The sequence below is a fragment of the Octopus sinensis genome, linkage group LG1 (genome assembly GCF_006345805.1).
Source record: "Octopus sinensis linkage group LG1, ASM634580v1, whole genome shotgun sequence".
In the NCBI taxonomy this organism is placed as follows: Eukaryota; Metazoa; Mollusca; class Cephalopoda; order Octopoda; family Octopodidae; genus Octopus; species Octopus sinensis.
In genome coordinates this window covers 112,776,116-112,796,570 of record NC_042997.1, presented here as the reverse complement: position 1 = coordinate 112,796,570, position 20,455 = coordinate 112,776,116, and the positions used below count along the sequence as shown (strand labels likewise).

Genomic DNA, 20,455 nt, shown 5'->3' with positions numbered 1-20,455 from the left:
TTTTCTAAGCAATGTCCGAGTCTCTATTTGCTGTCCAGCAATGTTTATTCAAACACATTTTGTGATGTCGGGCGCGAATATACCTTAAATCATCCATAACTTGCAGTTAACAACATTTATTTCTTTATTTTTTGTAAACAAAATGCACAAAAAAGCTACACGTTTGCATTATGTTATATAAACAATATTAATAAAAGACGTTACCGTACACATTTTTACAAACTGAGGACGTTATATAGACCTCCTTGACTCAAGTTAGAGAAGGGGTGTGTATTATACACAAGGTTTAGGTTTTTCAGAGGTACAGCCCCCAAAAAATCCCCTGCGTATTGTACTCAAGGATTTACGGTATGCCTGTCCCTTATCAACTGGCACAAAGTCACTCTTTCACTACTAATACTCTCCTCCCAGCCGAGGGGTTTTTAACTTGCAAGTTGCTCAGTAACCCTCTTGGTGCTGGTGTCACATATAAAGCACCCGGTACACTCTGTAAAGTGGTTGGAATTAGGAAGGGCAACCAGCTGTAGAAATCATGACAAAGCAGACATTTAGAGCCTGGTGCAACTCTCTGGCTTGCCAGCTTCTGTCAAACCATGTAGTCAGATGCCAGCATCGACAACTGACATTAAATGATGATGATTAGTGAGGAAGATTGTCTTAGTCCACTTTGTCTGGCCATTTTACCAATATTGTAATCACTACAAAAAAAATTGGGTAAAATAGAATAAATTTCTCCTGAGAGTAATGATGAATTCTAAAGTTTCAGGCAAAGAGCCTCTTTGATAATTTATGACTTCTATTAATTTGTTTTTGCTGACGCCTGTACCAGTGGCACATAAAAAGCACCATTCAAGCATGGTCGATGCCAGTACTGCCTGACTGGCACCCATGCTGGTGACACATAAATAGCACCCACTACGCTCTTGGAGTGGTTGGCGTTAGGAAGAGCTGTAGAAACCTTGACAGATCAGATTGGTGCCTGGTGCAGCCTTCTGGCTTGCCAGTCCTCAATCAAACCATCCAACCCATGCCAACATGGAAAGCGGACGTTAAGCAATGATGATGACATAATTGGTTTCTTTGGAGTCTTAAGTTCTTTTAATCTCTACAGTTGGTAGGCACAGACACAGCTGAGTGGTTAAAAAGTACACTTTGTGACCACAATGTTATGGATTCAGTCCCAGTCTACCTCAAATGTCTTCTATTATAGCCGCCAACCAAGCAATGCCATGTGATAGAAACTGGTACACAGCAACTGTAGAAGTTCATTGTGTGTGCATGTGCGTGCGTGCATGTTTGTGTGTGTGCTATAACTCTTTCCATAACCTTCATAATTTCGTCCATCAGTTTCATACCTCTGTTTTCTATCCTTTCTAGAGTATCTCCATTGCCTCTGTCGCAGTTGATGTTGTTACACCACTCCTGAGGAGTGACCCCTTCCTGCGCTATGACTGACTATACAAGTCGCTAGTGCATGGGCCACTTTGCTAGACATTCCTACCATTTCAATGACTATCCTTCTTGTGTGTTATTAATATAAGATAGATTATAGAAGACCTGTGAATCCACTCAGCATAGTTGTGAAAACTAGTCATATCTAATCTCCTGCACTGTAGATGATTTCAAATATTTTGAAGGAGGTTCCTACTAATACTTCATCTTCATCCATGGCAAACCAATCTAGATTAGTCCATTATTTTTCTGGCTACACCCATAGCTAAGGACACTGTGTAGAACTAATAACATATCAAGGATATTGTATAGCACTAGTTATATACAGGGGACTCTGTATAGCACTACTTACATACCAATGACTCTGTATAACTCGAGTGACATGCAAGGGGCTCTGTATAGCACTGCTAACATACTAGTAACTCTGTATGACTCTTGTGATATACAAGGGACTGTGTAGCACTACTAACATACCAGTGACTTTTTATAGCATTAGTAACATACCAGTGACTCTGTATAACTAGTGACATACAAGTGACTCTGTATATCACTACTAGCATATGAGTGACTCTGTATGACTCTAGTGACATACAAGGGAGTCGTATAGCACTATTTTTTATAGCATTAGTAACATACCTGTGACTTTGAATATGACACTGGTACACAATGAATATCTCACATTCACTCTGATGTATCAGGTCATCCCATAAGTTCTGTCCGAATTTTGAATAAAGAAAACAAGTGATCAGATGTTATATTTAACTGAAATTTAATCATCATCAATGTACTTTCCCTGATTATCTATGACTTCCTTCCATCTATTTACAAGCTTTTTAATCCCATCAATGTAAAACTCTTTTGGTTTCAAAGCGAAGAACTCTGAAATGTCAGTTTCGACCTCCTCCTGGCTTCCAAAAGTTATGTCCCCCAAATGATTCTGTAAACTATGAAAGAAATGGTAGTCTGAAGGAGCAAGGTCGGGAGAATAAGGTGGATGAGGAATTTTTCCCCAACCAAGCTCTTCAATCTTCTGTGATGTAATCTTTGCAGTGTGGGGTCACGCATTGTCCTGATGAAACATCACTCCTTTTTGATTCACTAAAGCGGGTTTTTTTTTCTTCAAAGCTTGGTTCAAACGCTCTAATTGCTGACAGTAGACTCATTTTTCAAGTTTGGGAACCTTTCCAAGTTGTTGAAGATGACGATGAACAGTTCTATGGTTTGAATTAAGTTTTATTGCCAATTCTTCAACTGATAATGCAAGATTTTCTTCAAGTAATGCCTCAAGGAGCCTATCATCAAACTCAACTGGATGTCCTGTTCAATTTTCATCTTCAAGGCTGAAATCTCCATTTCTGAATTTTGCAAACCATCTTCTGCAAGTTCTTTCATTCAAGCATTCTTTCCCATAAACTGAGTGTATGTTTTGAGTCGCTTCAGCTGCAGGGTTTCCTTTTTCGTACTCATAAAGTATTATGTGCCTCAAATGATCTTTGAATACTTCCATGTTAGAAAGGGTTTTAATCAAAGAAATTTTAATTCTATTATTCTGTAAAATAATTCCATTAGACATTCCAAAATACTATTAAATTTCATTCAATTTTAAAAAAAGTAAAATCGGACAGAACTTATGGGATGACCTGATAGATACAAAAAACAGATGTTAATTTGTTGCTGTTGATCTGAATAATAATAATTCCTGGTAAAATTATAATTAAGTTCTAATGTATTATCAACGTTTAATCGTTTTACAGAAGCTTACATGCCGATATGTGAATTCAAGAAACCTGGCCGTGATAACTTAGACTTTCAAAGGTGTGGTGGATTACTATCTCATTTACAACGAACATTATCTGGTGAGTTATTTCTCTTTCTTATTAATAAGCATTATTGTTACCATTATTATAATGATATAATATTATTATAAGTATAACATTATAATATTATAATTATAACGTTATGGGCATTATTAGACGTTAGATATTTGGTATCAAACACAGGTCATTTGCACAGGTCATTAGACATTTGATATCAAACACAAGTCATTTATACCTGTCATTGTGTCACTAGGTTGCTTTTAGGACAAGTTGTATGTGACATTTGATGACTTTAAACCTACATTTTTAGTTTTACATTACCAGAAGTTACAAAACTTATTCTACAGTAATGATTCAGAAGCCCTTTTGTCATTTAAATGGTAGATTAAATTTATTTCTTGTTACAATTTTGTTTTTATATGTTTTTGATACTATGCTTGCTATTTTGTTGTGACTATCTCTCTCTCTCTCTCCTCTCTCTCTCTCTCTCTCTATATATATATATATATATATATATATATATATATATATATATATATATATATATATATATATGTGGTTGAAAAGGAACACCCGAGTTGATATGTATAAGGAAAAAAGTCAAGGTAGAAAATGCTAAAATGATTTTATCATAAAAAACATTTTAGTACCGGTTTCAGTCAGTGAGACTTTTTCAACTCTAAGTATGGAAAACAATTAAGTTTTGTTTGGGAAAATTAAATGAAAAGTTTTTTAAAAGAATATTTGTGTGGTATTCAAATACAAGGGGCATTTTCCTTGTTTCTGCCTGTCTCTGTCTCTCTTGTTTGCTCTTGTGGTTTCGAGGTCATTGTGAATTCTTGGCAGAGAAGAAGAAGCCAATAAGTGCAAAAGAAAATATATATATATATTCACTCGCATACAGTTCAACCCACCCATGCCAGCACGAAAAGTGGAAATATAATGATGATTTTTATCACCATTTAACATCTGTTTTCCATGCTGGAGTAGGTTGCATGGTTTGACAGCAGCTGGCAAGGTAAAGGATTGTGCCAAGCCCCACTGTTTTGACAAGATCTCTGTGGCTGAAAGCCCTTCCTGAGGCCAACCACTTCACAGAGTGTACTGGGTGCTATTTATGTGGCATCAGCATCGGTGAGGTCACCATGTAACTTCCAAGACAAAGACCCCCTCAATTGGGAGGGGAGTGGAGTGTATTCTTTTATTCCTTTATTTATTTCAGTTGTTTGACTGCGGCCATGCTGGAGCACTGCCTTTTAGTCGAAGAAATTGACCCCAGGGCTTAGTCTTTGTAAACCTGGTACTTATTCTATCAGTCTCTTTTGCTGAACCACTAAGTTACGAGGGTGTAAACACACCACATTAGTTGTTGCGATGGTCGTGGAACAAACACAACGATCTATGCATGAATGGTGCTTATTGTGTGCCACCAGCACGGGAGCCTGCCAGGCGGCGTTGGCATCGGCCACAACTACAATTCCCATTTGATTTTTGGTTTTGATTTTAATTTTGATTTTACTTGACTCAATCGGTCTCTTCAAGCACGGCATGTCGCCTGACGATTCAAAGGTACTTTTTAAATGGGCTATGGCTGTGATCTCACTTTCCTTGCCAGGTCTTCTCAATCACAGCAGACCCACAAGGAAAGTGGGATTACAGCCATAGCCTACACCAGTGTCGCATAACCAGCCCATTTAAAAAGTACTTTGAATCGTCAGGCGACATCCTGTGCCAAATTAATCACTAAATCCATATATTTGTTTTTCCCACTTTCAGATGGTGAAGGAAGCAAGACGAAGAAAGGTCACAAGTCAGACGGGAACTCAGGTATTGAGTTTAATTTATCCTCTTCCTTCTCCCCTCACTTCTCCCTTCCCTTTCACCTCTCTTTGCATCTCCTTCCTGCCCTTGGCCTCCCCACCCCCTTCTTCTCCAACAAATATCCCTTCCCCCTCCCACAAGCCTTGGCTTCTTCCTCCTCACTTCCTTGTTTTCCTCTCCCTTTTTGCTTCCCATTCTCCCATCCCTCTGCTTCCTTCCACCCAGCCTCACCCTCTCTTCCCCCCACTCTCCCCCTCATCTGAAACATTCCAAAACCTTCCATTTATTATTTTCAATTGAAACAAATTCTTCAGAGAAGAAAAAAGACAAAACATATTTTTGGTTATTTTCTTTGTGAATTAAATAGAGAAATGACTAGGAGTAAGGAGTGGTGGTGGTAGTTCCTGTTACCTGATTAGGGGTTATAGGGTCATTTGGAACACCATTGATGACATCAGTTTCATATAAGGATGTCAAAGCAGCTTCATAAAACCCATCTTTATTGTTTGATCTCCCAACACTGTAGAGACTATGCCAAATCAGATTGGAACCTGGTGCACTCCCCGCTGCCCTGGCTTACAAGTTTTCAGTCAAACCGTCCAACCCATGCCAGAATGGAAAGCGGACATTAAATGATGATGATGAGAACTGGGGTCATTGTAATCAACTTACCCACCTCCCCTGAGCTTGCTGGCCTTGTGCCAAAATATGAGACCAATATTCTTTTCTACTCTAAGCATGAGGCCCAAACTTTTTGGGGAGGGGCAGTCAATTAGATCAACCCCACTACACAACTGGTACTTGACTTATCAACCCTGAAAGGATGTAAGTTGACCTCAGCAAAATTTGAACTCAGAACGTAAAGACAGACCAAATACTGCTAAGCATTTTGCCCAGCATGCTAACGTTTCTTATTTCTTTATTACCCACAAGGGGCTAAACATAGAAGGGACAAACAAGGTCAGACAAAGGGATTAAGTCGATTACATTGACCCCAGTGTGCGTAACTGGTACTTAATTTATCGACTCCGAAAGGATGAAAGGCAAAGTTGACCTCGGCGGAATTTTAACTCAGAACGTTACGGCAGACGAAATACTGCTAAGCATTTTGCCCTGTGTGCTAACATTTCTGCCAGCTCACTGCCTTAGTATGTAACCAATATTAGGGCCACACAAACATAACCAGTCCTATACTACTAATGCTGCTGATGCTTCTACTACTACTACTACTACTACTACTATTACAAATATTGCTGTTGTATTACTGTGGTAAGCACATGCTCTTTCTTGCTCCATTTAGCCTGACTGATGAAAGCCTGTTTTACTCTCTGCTTCATAGTTGAGTGGTTAGCAATAGGAAAGTCATTCATTCGTAGTAAAGTATGTTGTCCCAACAAGTAAGTCACCCATTTATGAAAACGTAGAAATATGAATGCAAAAAGTTAGAAATGAAAGAAAAACGTATTGGAAAGAACTATCGTATCTGTCTCTGTATAATAAACCCAGGCATGGATAGGTGCATGTATGGCTTTGTAATTAAGAAGCTTGCTTCCCAACTTTATGATCTTGGGTTCAGTCCCACTGTGCAGCACCTTAGGTAGATGTCTTCAACTATAGCGCTGAGTTGAGCAAAGCTTTGTGTATTTACTTGGTAGAGGGAAACTTGGTTCTGCCAGCTCTTTGCTTGCATTTCTAATATTATTAGCAATAAAATCTAATTAAAACAATAAAACTTGATATTTAATAATGTCTTTTGCTAGGTAGAACTTCCTGGAAGCAATTAGTCTGTATGTAAGAATATCTCTCTCTTCTCTCTCAGTTACTGAACTATTAATAATCTATGGAGAAAAAGAAAACACACACACACACATTCCCTGAATGTCTTCTAAATTGTAATTGTTTTCGACCTCTAAGAAATTCCTTGCTTTGTAATTGTTGAATTTTGTATAATTTATTTACTTCAGGTTATGTCATGCTGATAATTTCAAATAAGAATGAAATGGTGCTATACATGACTACTTTTGATATAAATTTTAAGGTCTTTGAAATGGATGAGAGAAAAAAAAATTAAATGAGTTCATTTAGCACTTAAACCAACCATACCTGGCCCAGATATTCTACCTGTTTTATGTTCAAACCAGCTAGATGTGATCTCTCACCCCTACCCTATTTTATCTATTGACCCGTTACATTACTATTTTATTCTGGTGGACCCCCATAGCCATTCGATGTTTAAAATTATAGAAATTTCATTAAAAATTCCGAATCTAAAAATAAACAATCATATCATCAAAATATCAATGCTATGAGACAATGCACGATCAATTCAATACAAGTCAATACGCATTACATTTGATAGAATAATCTAAATGCTAAAGGGATATTCAGTGATCTTCATGGTTCTTCAGTTTCAAATTCAAACTTCTTGTCCTGTCTTGATTGATCTAGAAGTGATTATCTCCCTTACAATATCCATCCACCACAACAGACCTTGTGTTTGAATAAATATTTAAAATATAGAATTTACAAGGGTCAGGACTGAAAAATGACTGTTGTGATTTGTGTCTAATCATTTGTATATGATATGATATTTAATGTTTCAAAATAGGGTCCTGTTTGTATTTCTGTTGTTCAGGCAGCCGTAGTAACAGTAATGATTGTTTGGAGAGCAGTGTCGACCCCAGCTGTGCTGAAATTCCTGGTGATGCAACGTTAACAGAGTTACTTGATGGTGTGGTCACCCTCTATCACATAGCGACACACAAGCAACTTGGAAAGGTCAGAGTTTAAGTTTTACAAAAATTCTTTTTAACTTTCAAAATGAACGTCACAATTTTGATGACTGATTTGAGCAAATGTTCAATTAAACACAGTTCCTTGATTAAGAATTTCATTGTTTTTTTTTTCTTTTTGCATTTTTTCTCCATCTCCAATTCTTCTGCACCAATAAGACTATTCATATCCAGAGCTGTGGCATAGCAAAATTTCTCAGAACATGGAGGCAATGATACTCTTAGTACCCTCACCTTAACAGACATGTAGTCTAAAAGGTTTGAGTGTTGGTCTCATGATCATAAGATCGTTAGTTCAATTCCTAGACTAGGCAGCACATTGTGTACTTCATTTTACATTACTAAACCCAAATACTGGGGCAGTCCTGATGTCCTGCTGTTTCAAGGGTGGAACAGCAAAGAAAGTGTTGCTTCCCAACTGCATGGTACTGGGTTCAGTCCAACTGTGTAGAATCTTAGGCAAGTGTCTTCTATAACAGCCTCAGGCCAACCAAAGTTTTGTGAGTGGATTTGGGAGACGGAAACTAAAAGAAGCCCATTGCATGTGTGTATGTGTGCATGTGTGTGTGTTTATATATATATATATATATATATATATATACACACAGTTCTATATTTAAGAGATGAAGAATTATGTACAATTATTTACATTTGATCCCAGTCAAACTGTCCAACCCATGCCAGCATGGAAAACGGATGTTAAACAGTGATGATGATGATGATGATGATCAACACACTCTCGTTATCAGTTGATTCCTTTTTGTGTATAGCTTGACAGCCATACTGGAATCATTTCCAACACCCAGCAGCAATGGATGATTTGTTTCCTTCTAAAGCATCTGCCTAGCCCTTGTAGCACTTGATGCTGACATAGGCCAGTTGTTGGGAATGAACCTGTTCCATTTGTGAAGATTAACATTGTGTGAATTGTCTTCATTCTTTGTTTCTTTGTGATTTCTTCAACTCCCATACTTGGTGCCATTAAAAATGCACAGGTATATTGAGCAAGTATATTATCTTTTATCTTATTCGTTTCAGTCATTTGACTGTGGCCATGCTGAAGCACTGCCTTTAGTCGAGCAAATTGACTCCAGGACTTATTCTTTGTAAGCCTAGTACTTATTCCATCGGTCTCTCTTGCCGAACCGCTAAGTGACAGGGACATAAACAAACCAGTATCGGTTGTCAAGCGATGTTGGGGGTACAAACACAGACACACAAACATATATATACACACGTGTATATATACAACGGGCTTCTTTCAGTTTCCGTCTGTCAAATTCACTCACAAGGCTTTGGTTGGCCCGAGGCTATAGTAGGAGACACTTGCCCAAGGTGTCACACAGTAGGACTGAACCCAGAACCATGTGGTTGGTAAGCAAGCTACTTACCACACAGCCACTCCTGCACCTACAAATTAATTAAGTATATTAATGCACTCAAATTTCAGTAGTGCTTATTCAAGGAGAAACGTTTTTAGTGCATTAAAGCTTATGGGATGACCAACTTTGCATACATGACCCAGGGCTAGTTGTTTTTGGTGCCACGTAAAAAGCATCCTGTACACTCTGTGAAGGGGTTGGTGTTAGGAAGAGCATCCAGCTGTAGAAACCATATCAAAATAGATGACTGGAATCTGATGTAGCTCTCCAGCTTATAAGCACCTGTCAAATCATCCAACTCATGCCAGCATGGAAAACCCATTAAATGAGGTGTATCTCATATGCTGTCAAATATAGTAATCTTTATATGTTGCCCGTCTTCATCACATTGCTGGACAAATTTAATTCTTTTGAACCTATGATGGAGTACATATATTTCTCATTCACTAACAGTGTTAGTACCATGTATAAAAGCACTGGTGATGGTACCATGTAAAAAAAAAGTTCTGATGATGGTGCCATGTAAAAAGCACTGGTGTTGATTCCACTAAAAATAAACACTGGTGATGGTGCCACATAAAAGGCACTGGTTGCTGGTGCCACGTAAAAAGCACTGGTGATGGTGCTACATGAAAAGCACCCAGTATACTCTGTAAACTAGTTGGCTTTAGGAAGGACATGTATGTCAAAATAGGTAATAGAACCTGGTGTAGCCCCTGGCCTTGCCAGCTCCTGTTGAACCATCCAACCCATGCCAGCATGAAAAACAGAATTTAAATTATGGTGATGATGATAACTCTGTAAATTTGTCTAACGTTATATCATTTATTTTATTTGTCTAATGAAGACAACAATATTTTCATGCTATCTTTTTTGTGTTTCAGATGAGTGCATTACGAGACAATATGAATGAATTTATCAATTCTTTAATAGACACAGAAGAAAAATTAGCAAAATGTCCAGATGATGTAAGTCCTGTCTCTTCTGTGCTTTTTTCTTTCTCTTTTAATCCTTTTGCATTTAATTATTTTGTCAACTCTGATGCTTTTTTATTCACATTGTTTTAAATTAATCAAATGTTATCTTGTAACTTCAAAATTTTGGTGTTGTGATTGTTTATTTTTGTGGACGCGCGTGGCTTAGTGGTTAGGGTGTCAGCATCATGATCGTAAGATTGTGGTTTCAATTCCTGGACCAGGCGACGTGTTGTGTTCTTGAGCAAAACACTTCATTTCTTGTTGCTCCAGTTCAATCAGCTGGCAAAAATGAGTAATGCTGTGATAGACTGGCGTCCTGTCCAGCTTGGGAACACATATGCCATTGAAATAGGCAAACCAGGCCCATGAGCCTGGCTAGGTTTTAAAAGGGCGCATTTATTTATTTGCTTTTATTTGTTTATTTTTACAATGACATTGTGGGATAGGTTTGTGTATCTGGAACTGGCCAGTTTGAGCATCTGGAACTGGCCAGTTTGAACATAAATTAGATAGAATATTTTGGCCAGATGCAGCCAGTTTAAGTGTTAAAAAGTTAAATGACAGACTGTATTTTTATGTAGGTTAAAGTTTGATCAAATTTGCATGTCCTCCATCTTTACTCCCACATCTTCTGACACACAATTCCTTAACCCTTTTGGTACCAACCCACCTAGGCTGTCCCTGATTTTATTTTAGCATGATTCTTTGTCATATGTTCTTTGGCTGTTCAATGACCACACTAAAGTTTGAGTTCCCAAATATTTCATTAACTTATATTGTTGTTTTACAAAATTTGGCACATAAAATGCACCATTTGAGCATGGTCGATGCCAATGCTGCCTGACTGGCTCCTGTGCTGGTGGCATGTAAAAAACACCATTGGAGTGTGTTCGATGCCAGTGCTGCCGACTGGCTCCTGTGCCATTGGTACGTAAAATGCACCATTTGAGTGTGGGTGATGCCAGTGCTGCCTGGCTGGCTCCTGTGCCAGTGGCACGTAAGAAGCGCCATTTGAGTGTGGTCGATGCCAGTGGTGCCTGACTGGCTCCTGTGCTGGTGGCACGTTAAAAGCACCATTTGAGCGTGGTTGATACCAATGCCAGCTGACTGGTTCCTGTGCCGGTGGCACGTAAAAAGCACCCACTACACTCTCAGAGCAGTTGGCGTTAGGAAGGGCATCCAGCTGTAGAAACTCTGCCAGATCAGATTGGAGCCTAGTGCAGCTTTCTGGCAGTCTCCAGTCAAACCATCCAATCCATTCCAGCATGAAAAGTGAACGTTAAACGATGATGATGTTCAGAACTAAAAATGACTTGCTTTTCTACCTTGTACAGTGTTGGATGGAATGGCAGAGCATACCATAAATATTTTATCATTTACTTCATTGCTGTTGCCACCATCAGCACCACCACCACCACCACTATCTTCATCACCACCACCAGCCCCCATCACCAATGACAACAACTGCCTTCATTAAGCCTTATGCTATCAATTTCTGTTGACAGGCTCAGGAAATTAAATATGAACTAGAAAGAGCAAAATCAGTTTTTGAAGAGAAAATTTCAGAACTTGGACGCCAAATGGCTTGGGTCATAGCAGTCATATACTCAAAGGTAAACTTCATTTCGTTTCTTTTTCAACTGTTTTATTTTTGTATTTATTACTTCATGTTTGAATCCAGTTTTGATTTCAAGTGGATCTGTCAGTTTGTTGTTGTGTATAACTTGACATTTGAAGTTTTCATACAATAAACGAATCATCTTGACTAAATTGTGTGGAAAACCATAGTGTCTAAGAATTTTGAAGGTCTACTGGCTAAATATGATCTCGAATAGCCAACTTCGCACCAAGGCTAATGTGAAACTAGTAAGAGAAACTTTATTTAAGCAAGGAGATGGAAATGGCTGGGTCGAGTTTGTAGCTATAAACCAAACTCAGTTGCCAGGATCACTTTGCAATGGGTTCCACAAGGAGAAAGAAGATGTAGCTGACTAAAGAAAATGTGGCGGGGATCAATAACAAAAGATCTTAAAAGCAGTGGGGTAACAATGGAACAGGTTTTCAAGGATGCTTTCAGTGTTAGAAGGTGGAATGACCTTGCTGTCGCCTCAAGTTCCACAAGATACAATGATAATCAAATGAATAAATGAATTTTTTACTTCATGGTACAGGAGTGGCTGTGTGGTTAAGAAGCTTGCTTCCCAACCAAACATCTGATCTTGGGTTCAGTCCTACTGTATGGCACTTTGGCAGAGTGTCTTTTTACTATAACTAAAGTGCTGGGACAACCAAAGCCCTGTGAGTAGATTGGGTTGACAGAAATTAAAAGAAGCCTGTCATACATGTGTGTGTGTGTGTCCTTGTGATGGTTGTAAATGAGTATCATCATCATACAAGCAATGTTGTTTGTAGTCTTCAATGAAATACATGTCTGGCCATGGGGAAATATTACTTTGCTTGGAAACAGGTGAGGGTTAGTGACAGGAAGGGCATTTGTCCAGTGATCTACCTCAAGAAATTCCATCTAATTTGTGCAAGCATGGAAAAATAGACATTAAAGGATTATGATGATTTATATTTATATATTTTTTTATATTTTTCTACTGGATAAGAAATTATATTTATTCATTTCACTCAATATCCATGCTTCATCCTTATACTGTCCTCTCCACCCACATTTTACATTGATTACACTCCTCATTTCCCAAACTTAAGTCTTCCTCTTCCATGGGTTCCCTTCACAATCAGAGATTGGCACTTCTTTATACAGCTGTCCTCATCCATACATGTCGCATGACCACATCAGTGCAGTCTTCTCTGTTGTCCACATCTGATGCCTTTTATACCCAATTTTTCTCTCAAAACACACTCTGTTGTACATGTTCACTGACACTACACGTCCAGCAGAGCATGCTAGTTTCATTTCTTTCAAATATTCACCTCTGCTCTCCTCTTCTGTCACAGTCCATGTTTCACTGCCATATAGCATAGCTGTCCGTACACAGGCAGCATATAACCTGCCCTTCACTCTGAGAGAGACATCCTTTAACAACTATGTTTACAGAGCAATCTCTGCTGCTGCTTATTTGGTCTCATAGGTAACTAAAACTATCTGCTACCTTCAAGGTTCCCCCTGGACATTTGAGAAAATCTATTTCCTGTATATTCTTTGTGCTTATTTTACCTGTACATTCTTCAGTGTTAATCTGGTGTTTTAAACACAACTTGACAAAATATTTTTAAATAAAATGAAAATAACCCATTGAACCTGTGGACTATACCAGTGGTGTATAACCAGCCCACTTATGAGTACTCCTCATTCATTGGACAATAAACTTTGCTTGCGAAGACTTGTTGAGGCAAGTGAAATCAAAATCGCTGATGTGGCCGATGACAGTATTGCCTGATTGGCACTCGTGCCAGTGGAACGTTAAAAGCACCATCCAGGCGTGATCGTTGCCAGGGCCACTGACTAGCTCCCATGCTGGTGGCACATAAAAAGCACCATTCGAGCATGATCGTTGCCAGTGTTGTCTTACTAGCACCTGTGCCGATGGCATGTGACAAACAACATTTGAGTGTGGTTGTTGCTTGTCCCGCCGAACTGGCTCCCGTGCAGGTGGCACGTCAAAAACATCATTTGAGTGTGGTTGTTGCCAGTACCACCTAACTGGCTCTCATGCCAGTGACACATAAAAGCAACCACTACACTCTCGGAGTGGTTGGTGTTAGGAAAGGCATCCAGCTGTAGAAACCTTGCCAGATCAGATTGAGCTTGGTGAAGCCTTCTGGCCCACCAACCCTCAGTCAAACCGTCCAACCCATGCTAGCATGGAAAGTGGACGTTAAATGACAATGACGATGATGATGATAGAATATTTCACTAATTGAATACTTTAAACAAGGCAGGTATGTTTTTTAAATTATAAAATTACAGGTGTTTTGTAGCAGATTAGTATCAAAAGGGGCAAAGAGCATTTCATTATATGCTAAAATGCCTTTATTTATTACATCTATTTTATTTGTTTTATACTGTGCCTTTTATCAAATCTGTCACATTTTACTTTACATTTGATGGATCTTTGTCCTCATCTTGTTTGTTGTTAACACAACATTTTGGCTGATATACCCTCCAGCCTTCATCAGGTGTCTTGGGGAAATTTCAAACCTGAGTTCTCATTCCTAAGGTACTTATTGTTATTGTTGTTGTAATTATTCAGGTCACTACTTGGAATTGAACTCGGAATCTTGGGGCTAGTAGCCCGCACTCTTAACCACTATGCCATATGTACTGTCACATTTTGTATAAATCTGTTTTTTAGACAAAGCAAATAGATGTTGCCTGGATATTTCGAGTGGTTTTAAAAACTATTGAGAAAGCATCCGCCCACGAAATACCTTTCCAGTTTCTTCCAGAATTCTATGTAGACACTTGTATTAATTCCTACAATGCATTGAAAAACTATTTCCATCCAACTGCAAATTTCTTTGATATTCCAGGTAAGTCTTCACTGGTTTTTGAACTCTGTATGTGTGTATGTCTTGCAAAGATAATCTGGAACTTGACTGAGGAAAGAAAACTCTGAATGATCCATCCATGTTTTTTCTTGCCCCTTTTTTGTATCATCTAACTGTCTGGATGTTTTGCATTCATGTCCCATTTTTTGTATTCCTTTTTATATATGTGTGTGTGTGTGTGTGTGTTTGTCAGTGTGCATGGTTGTATTTCCTTGTCTTGATATCTTGTGATACCTCTAAATGACTGCTGCTATCATACAGGCAGTGCCCTTTTGTCCTTTATTTCCAATCTTCCATGAAAGCATGTCTGGCCATGGGGAAATATTGCCTTACTTGGAAACAGGTGAGGGTTGGTAACAGGAAGGGCATGGGTGGAATGGTTTGACAAGAGCTGGCCAGGCAGAAGCCTGAACCAGACTTTTGTAACTGTTTCAACAGGATTTTTACAGCTGGATGCCCTTCCTATCACCAACCACTCAGCAGAGTATATATAAAATATAAGTGAGTAGCAAAGAAATACAGGTGTCAATTCATTACGGCCGTTTCTAACAACTCCTTTAATTGATTAATAAAAACATTACATCATTGCAAAGAAATCGTTTTTCATCAGATGAATTCACAATCTTTGAACATCAGTGATGTTGCAACTCATATCTAAAGCTGTGTGAACTGGAACAACATGAAATAAAGTGTTTTTCTCAAGAACACAACACGTAGCCTGGTCCGGGATTCGAATTCACAACCTCTAATCACTGAGCCATGCACCTTCACATATATGTGTACATATATATGTACACATATACATATACACACATATATACATGCATACATATATTTATACATATACATATGTATATACACATATATGAACATATATATGTATATCTACATCTATACATATACATGTATACATATACATCTATACATATACATCTATATATATACATCTATACAATTACATCTATATATATATATATATATATATATATATACATATGTGCAGATGTATACATATATATATATATATATATATACATAATATATATATGTATGTATGAATATATGTATGTATGCCTGTATATATGTGAGATAATAGTTTCACTTTAATAGTTTCAGTATTAATAGTGAAGCTATTTGACATTACAGTTGAGAGATGTTATTGTTTCACTCTTGACATGTAATACTGAAATAGTGGAAGGTATAAGAGATTGCTCTGGGCTAGCATTAGGCAAGAAGTTGAAAATTTTTTGGTCCATGACACTACATGGACCCTAAGTAAGGCATGTGTAAAACTTGAATGAAATCACGAGTTTTAGGATTCAGATGGATAGACACACAGACACACACACACACACACGCATATTCTCCTCTTTATATATATATATATATATATATATATATCATTAAGGTACAATCAACAAAAAAAGTACTCCATCCAGTGAGAGGTAAATATTATTTAATGTACACAGGATATAGTTATGAGCTACTAATGTCTTCATGCATTGGAGACGTAGTCTAGGCAAATTTTAATAATATGCTTTACCTTCATGCTCTGAGCACATGGCCTATACAATTTACAAATCAGGATGCTAGAACAAGAGAAAGCACAAGAAAAACTGAGAAGTTGGATGCAAAAAGTGGAAGAGTGAGTAAAAATGGAAAAAGGCAAAAAGAAAAGAAAATTAGAGTTATGTCCCTTTCAACCACAAGGCTATGATAAAGCTTGTTGAATGAATAAACAAAAGGGTCCAAAGTCTGCGATTACAGCTGCTCAATCCAAAGAGGTTGGAACCCTCCAGTTTGCCAAAAGAAATTTGTCCGTATGTTAGCATTTGCTGAAAATTTCTGATCTGGAATTCCGCAGTGTGATGGAATTCTTAAATCTGAAAAGTATATGCTATCTTTCAGCTGCACATAAGTTTTATTTCTTAGATCCATTAGCATATGGTATGGATTTTTCTATGATTTTCCACTTGATTGTATGTGGCATGGAGTTGATCTTCAAGCCCCATATGTGGCTAGGCAACGTACTGGCTTTACTTTTGTTCTTGTGCCACAAAGAAGATAGGTGATTTGCATAGTGTCTTTGAAGTGGCCTTTCATAACCCGATGTGGTTCTTTTTTGGTTAGGTCATCATGTAGCGTTGCTCTAACTTCTGCCTCATATACAATGGAGTTTATCATGCATGCCTGGTCCCATGGGTAGGCTCCCGGGTCTTGACATTTACAACTGGGTGTGATCTTTTTTGCTGATGTTTATGGGTGATGATGTCCTTCATACTGGGGCAGCTGCTATATAATTTAATTGTCTGTTAAAGGTCTTCCTTTATTTGTTATTTTCTGGGAAATAGTTATCTAGAAGAGATGGGATTTTGTTTTTGCTTACATTCATTAGTTTTAGCATATAGGGAGGGGTGGGGCAGCCAAATTATTTTCCTAGGTCTATTTTTAGATTTATTTTTATGATTTATATTTTTACTAGAAGGATTGTAACACATCTTATCTTTGAAGTCACTGTTAGCTATGACATTGTTATAGTAGGGGACTGAATTATCAAAAATCTCCTTAGAAGAAAGATTGGATATCCTATTACTAATGTTAGCTAACAGGTTTTTAAAAACTATTAGAGGGTGACAGAACTGTTTGTGTATGTAAAAGAATTTCTCATTTGGCTTATGATCGGTTTATTAGAGCGGGAGTTTAAAAATCTAGGGAAACATCTAAAAAATCAACTTTTGACAGATTAGTAGTGACAGGATTTTGAGGCCTAACAAACTAAAGTTTTTCCCACATTTATCAAGAGTGTGACCATCACAGCCATGAGATATATATGGCCTGGGTTTAAAGCTGAAAAGTGATGTAAATGGTGATTAGATATCAGAGTGGACCGTCAAGGTATGAGGTGGGTAGGAATGAGTGGAGTAAGGGTGCCAGTTGTGTGTATGTGTATATATACATACACACAAACACGTCCAGTCATTGGGGGAAATATTACCCTGTTTGGAAACAAGTAAGGATTAGTAAGAGGCGGGATAATGTTATCACATATTTTCTTAATTTTTATTTATTTTATTTACTTCTTTTGTAGATAATTTTGACCTGAGTCACAAATTTGCCTTATTCCTCACTCGGCATTTTTCTGACAATCGAATTGTAAATTCAGGTAAGTTCAGTACTTCTTTTATATCATTGCGACACCATGTCTTCTAGAAGAAGGAAAACAACCAACAAAATAACGAGCAAAAAAACATCTAACGAGATTGTTACCAAATATGTTTGCTGTTAGATGACTTAGATTCGTTATTGTATTTCAGTTAAAATACACTAACGGACTTAGAATTAATTTTGAAAATAATGAGAAATTTAGTAAAATAATTAAGCTGGTTGTTATTAAAGTAATGTTTGGAACATAAATTAACATGACATTTTAATGAGAATTTTTAGATTACTTCAATATTTTTGTGACCAGATTCCTGTTGAAATACACTGCCTTTGTTTTAATTAATTCTGAAGGTAATGAAAGATTTAATTAAAATGAGTTTATCATTATTAAGCTGGTGTTTGCAACATAATTTAGCATGAAATGTTGATGGAAAGTTTTTAATTTAGATCAATTTAAAACAGAAACTATGTTGCATAGAACCAGGGATAGTCTCATGGAGGTTGGCATCAAAAGGTATTGCATCAGGGCATTTATTATTATTATTATTATCATTATCATTATCCTCTTTCAGTTTTGTTTTTATTTCTTGCCAAGTGTCTTCCAAACACTTAGGGCAAAGAAACTCACTGTATACATTAAAATAAACACACCAGATTGTTCATTTACAAAGTCATGTGATAGGGAAAAAGGAAAGAAGAAAAAGTTTTAAAAGAATAGGGTAAAAATGAAAGAAAACAAAAAAAAAATTGGTGAGGAAAAGGGAAAGAAAATTCACTGCAACAATGCCCTTCTCAGTATATGTGATATATCATCATCGGCGGCACCACCACAGCCATTGTCATTATTATTAAGGTGGTGAGCTGGCAGAATTGGCACTGCACTGGATGAAATGCTTAGTGGTATTTCGCATGTCGCTACTTTCTGAGTTCCAATTCTGCCAAGGTTGACTTTGCCTTTCAACCTTTCGAGATCTATTAAGTAAGTACCAGTGAAACACTAGAATCGATGTAATTGACTTTATCCCCTCCACCAAGCTGCCCTTGTGGCAAAAATTTGAAATTGTTATTATTATTCAGTAGTCTTATTTTATCACGTGCTTTCAATGCACTACCGAGCACAGCTCTGTGTGTCTTGGATACGTGCTGTAGTTTGTTGTAATGCTCTTATGGTTACTGTATTGAAAGTGTTTTACGTAAGATATGTGCAGTGTATAATAGTGTTATTTTCTGTATGTTATGTATACTTGTTAGTCCTGGTGTTTTTATTATGTATTTGTCTGAATATTTTTTTATCATACCTAATGTGCCTACAATGATAGAAATTGTTTCTGTTTTTAGATTCTACGTTCGATTTACCTCTATTTCCAGGTCTTTGTATTTTGAAAGTTTCTCCATTTCTTACAGAGAAACATTGTCATTGGTTGGCATTGATACATCAATTAGAAAGTGTTTTTTGTCTTGATGATCTCTGACAAATATATCCGGCCTATTGGCCTTAATTATTATTATTATTATTAATTATTATTATGGCAAACTGGCAGAATTGTTAGCGCGCTGGACAAAAGACTTAGCGGTATTTCGCCTGTTGCTGAGGTTGACTTTGCATTTCATCCTTTCTGGGTCCGTAAAATAAGTACCAGTAAAACACTGGGGTCAATGTAATCGACTAGTCGCTCCTCCCCTCAAATTTCAGGCCTTGTGCCTATATTAGAAAGGATTATTATTACTATTATTAGTAGTGACAGTTATTATTATTATTATTATTATTATTCTATGTTTGACTTTTGCTTTATGTCTGTACAAGTTGGCTCCAAGTCTCACCCAGAGACCTCAAGAGACAACAGGTTGGAAGTTCACGTTGTTGTTATGCCTAGTGTGCCATATATTTGGGTTTTTTTTTTTTTTGGTGTTGTATTAGTGAATGTCTAATACATAAATAAAAAAAAAAAAGTTTGTTTTAAACCTTGGGATTACATAGAGAGTATTTTGCGTAGGATATGAGCAGTTCCCATGAGCACTATCTTTTGAATTTCTGCCATTTTGGGGTTTCCTGGTATCTGAGTTAGGTAGCAATCAGCCCCTTTCGCTATCATTCCCAGGGCACCTATGACAACAGGTATTGTTTTAGTCTTCAGGTTCCACATTTTGCTGATTTCTATTTCAAGATCTTTATATTTGCTCAGTTTTTGATAGGTCTTGACAAATACGTTTATATCGATTGGGACAGTCATATCAATGAGGAGGCATGTTCTTTGTCTGAAGTCTTTCAATATGATGTCTGGCCTATTTGCATCTATCTTTCTGTCAGTTTGAATGGTGAAGTTCCAGAGGAGTGAGATGTGGTCATTTTCAAGCACTGGAGGTGGATTGTGTTCCCACCAGTTTTTTTCATGGGGCAAATTCAGGTTTTTGCAAATTACCCAGTGAATATATTGTGCAGCTCTATCATGTCTGTTGAGGTACTCTGTAGGCGCTAGAAGACTGCATTTGGAGACTACATGATCAATGGTTTCATTTTGTTGTTGGCATACATG

The 20,455-nt window shown here is 37.4% G+C and overlaps 1 protein-coding gene across 2 annotated transcripts in view; it reads left to right on the top strand.

The window, feature by feature from the left end:
- The window catches only part of LOC115217094 (E3 ubiquitin-protein ligase RNF123), a 121,610-nt gene that overhangs the window by 77,988 nt on the left and 23,167 nt on the right, over positions 1-20,455 (top strand). The window contains exons 20-26 of one of the 2 annotated variants that reach the window (XM_029786694.2): positions 3,207-3,308; positions 5,046-5,096; positions 7,699-7,868; positions 10,149-10,232; positions 11,747-11,854; positions 14,564-14,741; positions 17,848-17,922. In XM_029786694.2, the coding sequence (XP_029642554.1) occupies positions 3,207-3,308; positions 5,046-5,096; positions 7,699-7,868; positions 10,149-10,232; positions 11,747-11,854; positions 14,564-14,741; positions 17,848-17,922 (768 nt within the window). The remainder of the gene's footprint in view (positions 1-3,206; positions 3,309-5,045; positions 5,097-7,698; positions 7,869-10,148; positions 10,233-11,746; positions 11,855-14,563; positions 14,742-17,847; positions 17,923-20,455) is intronic. The other variant, XM_029786702.2, reaches the window with a different exon arrangement.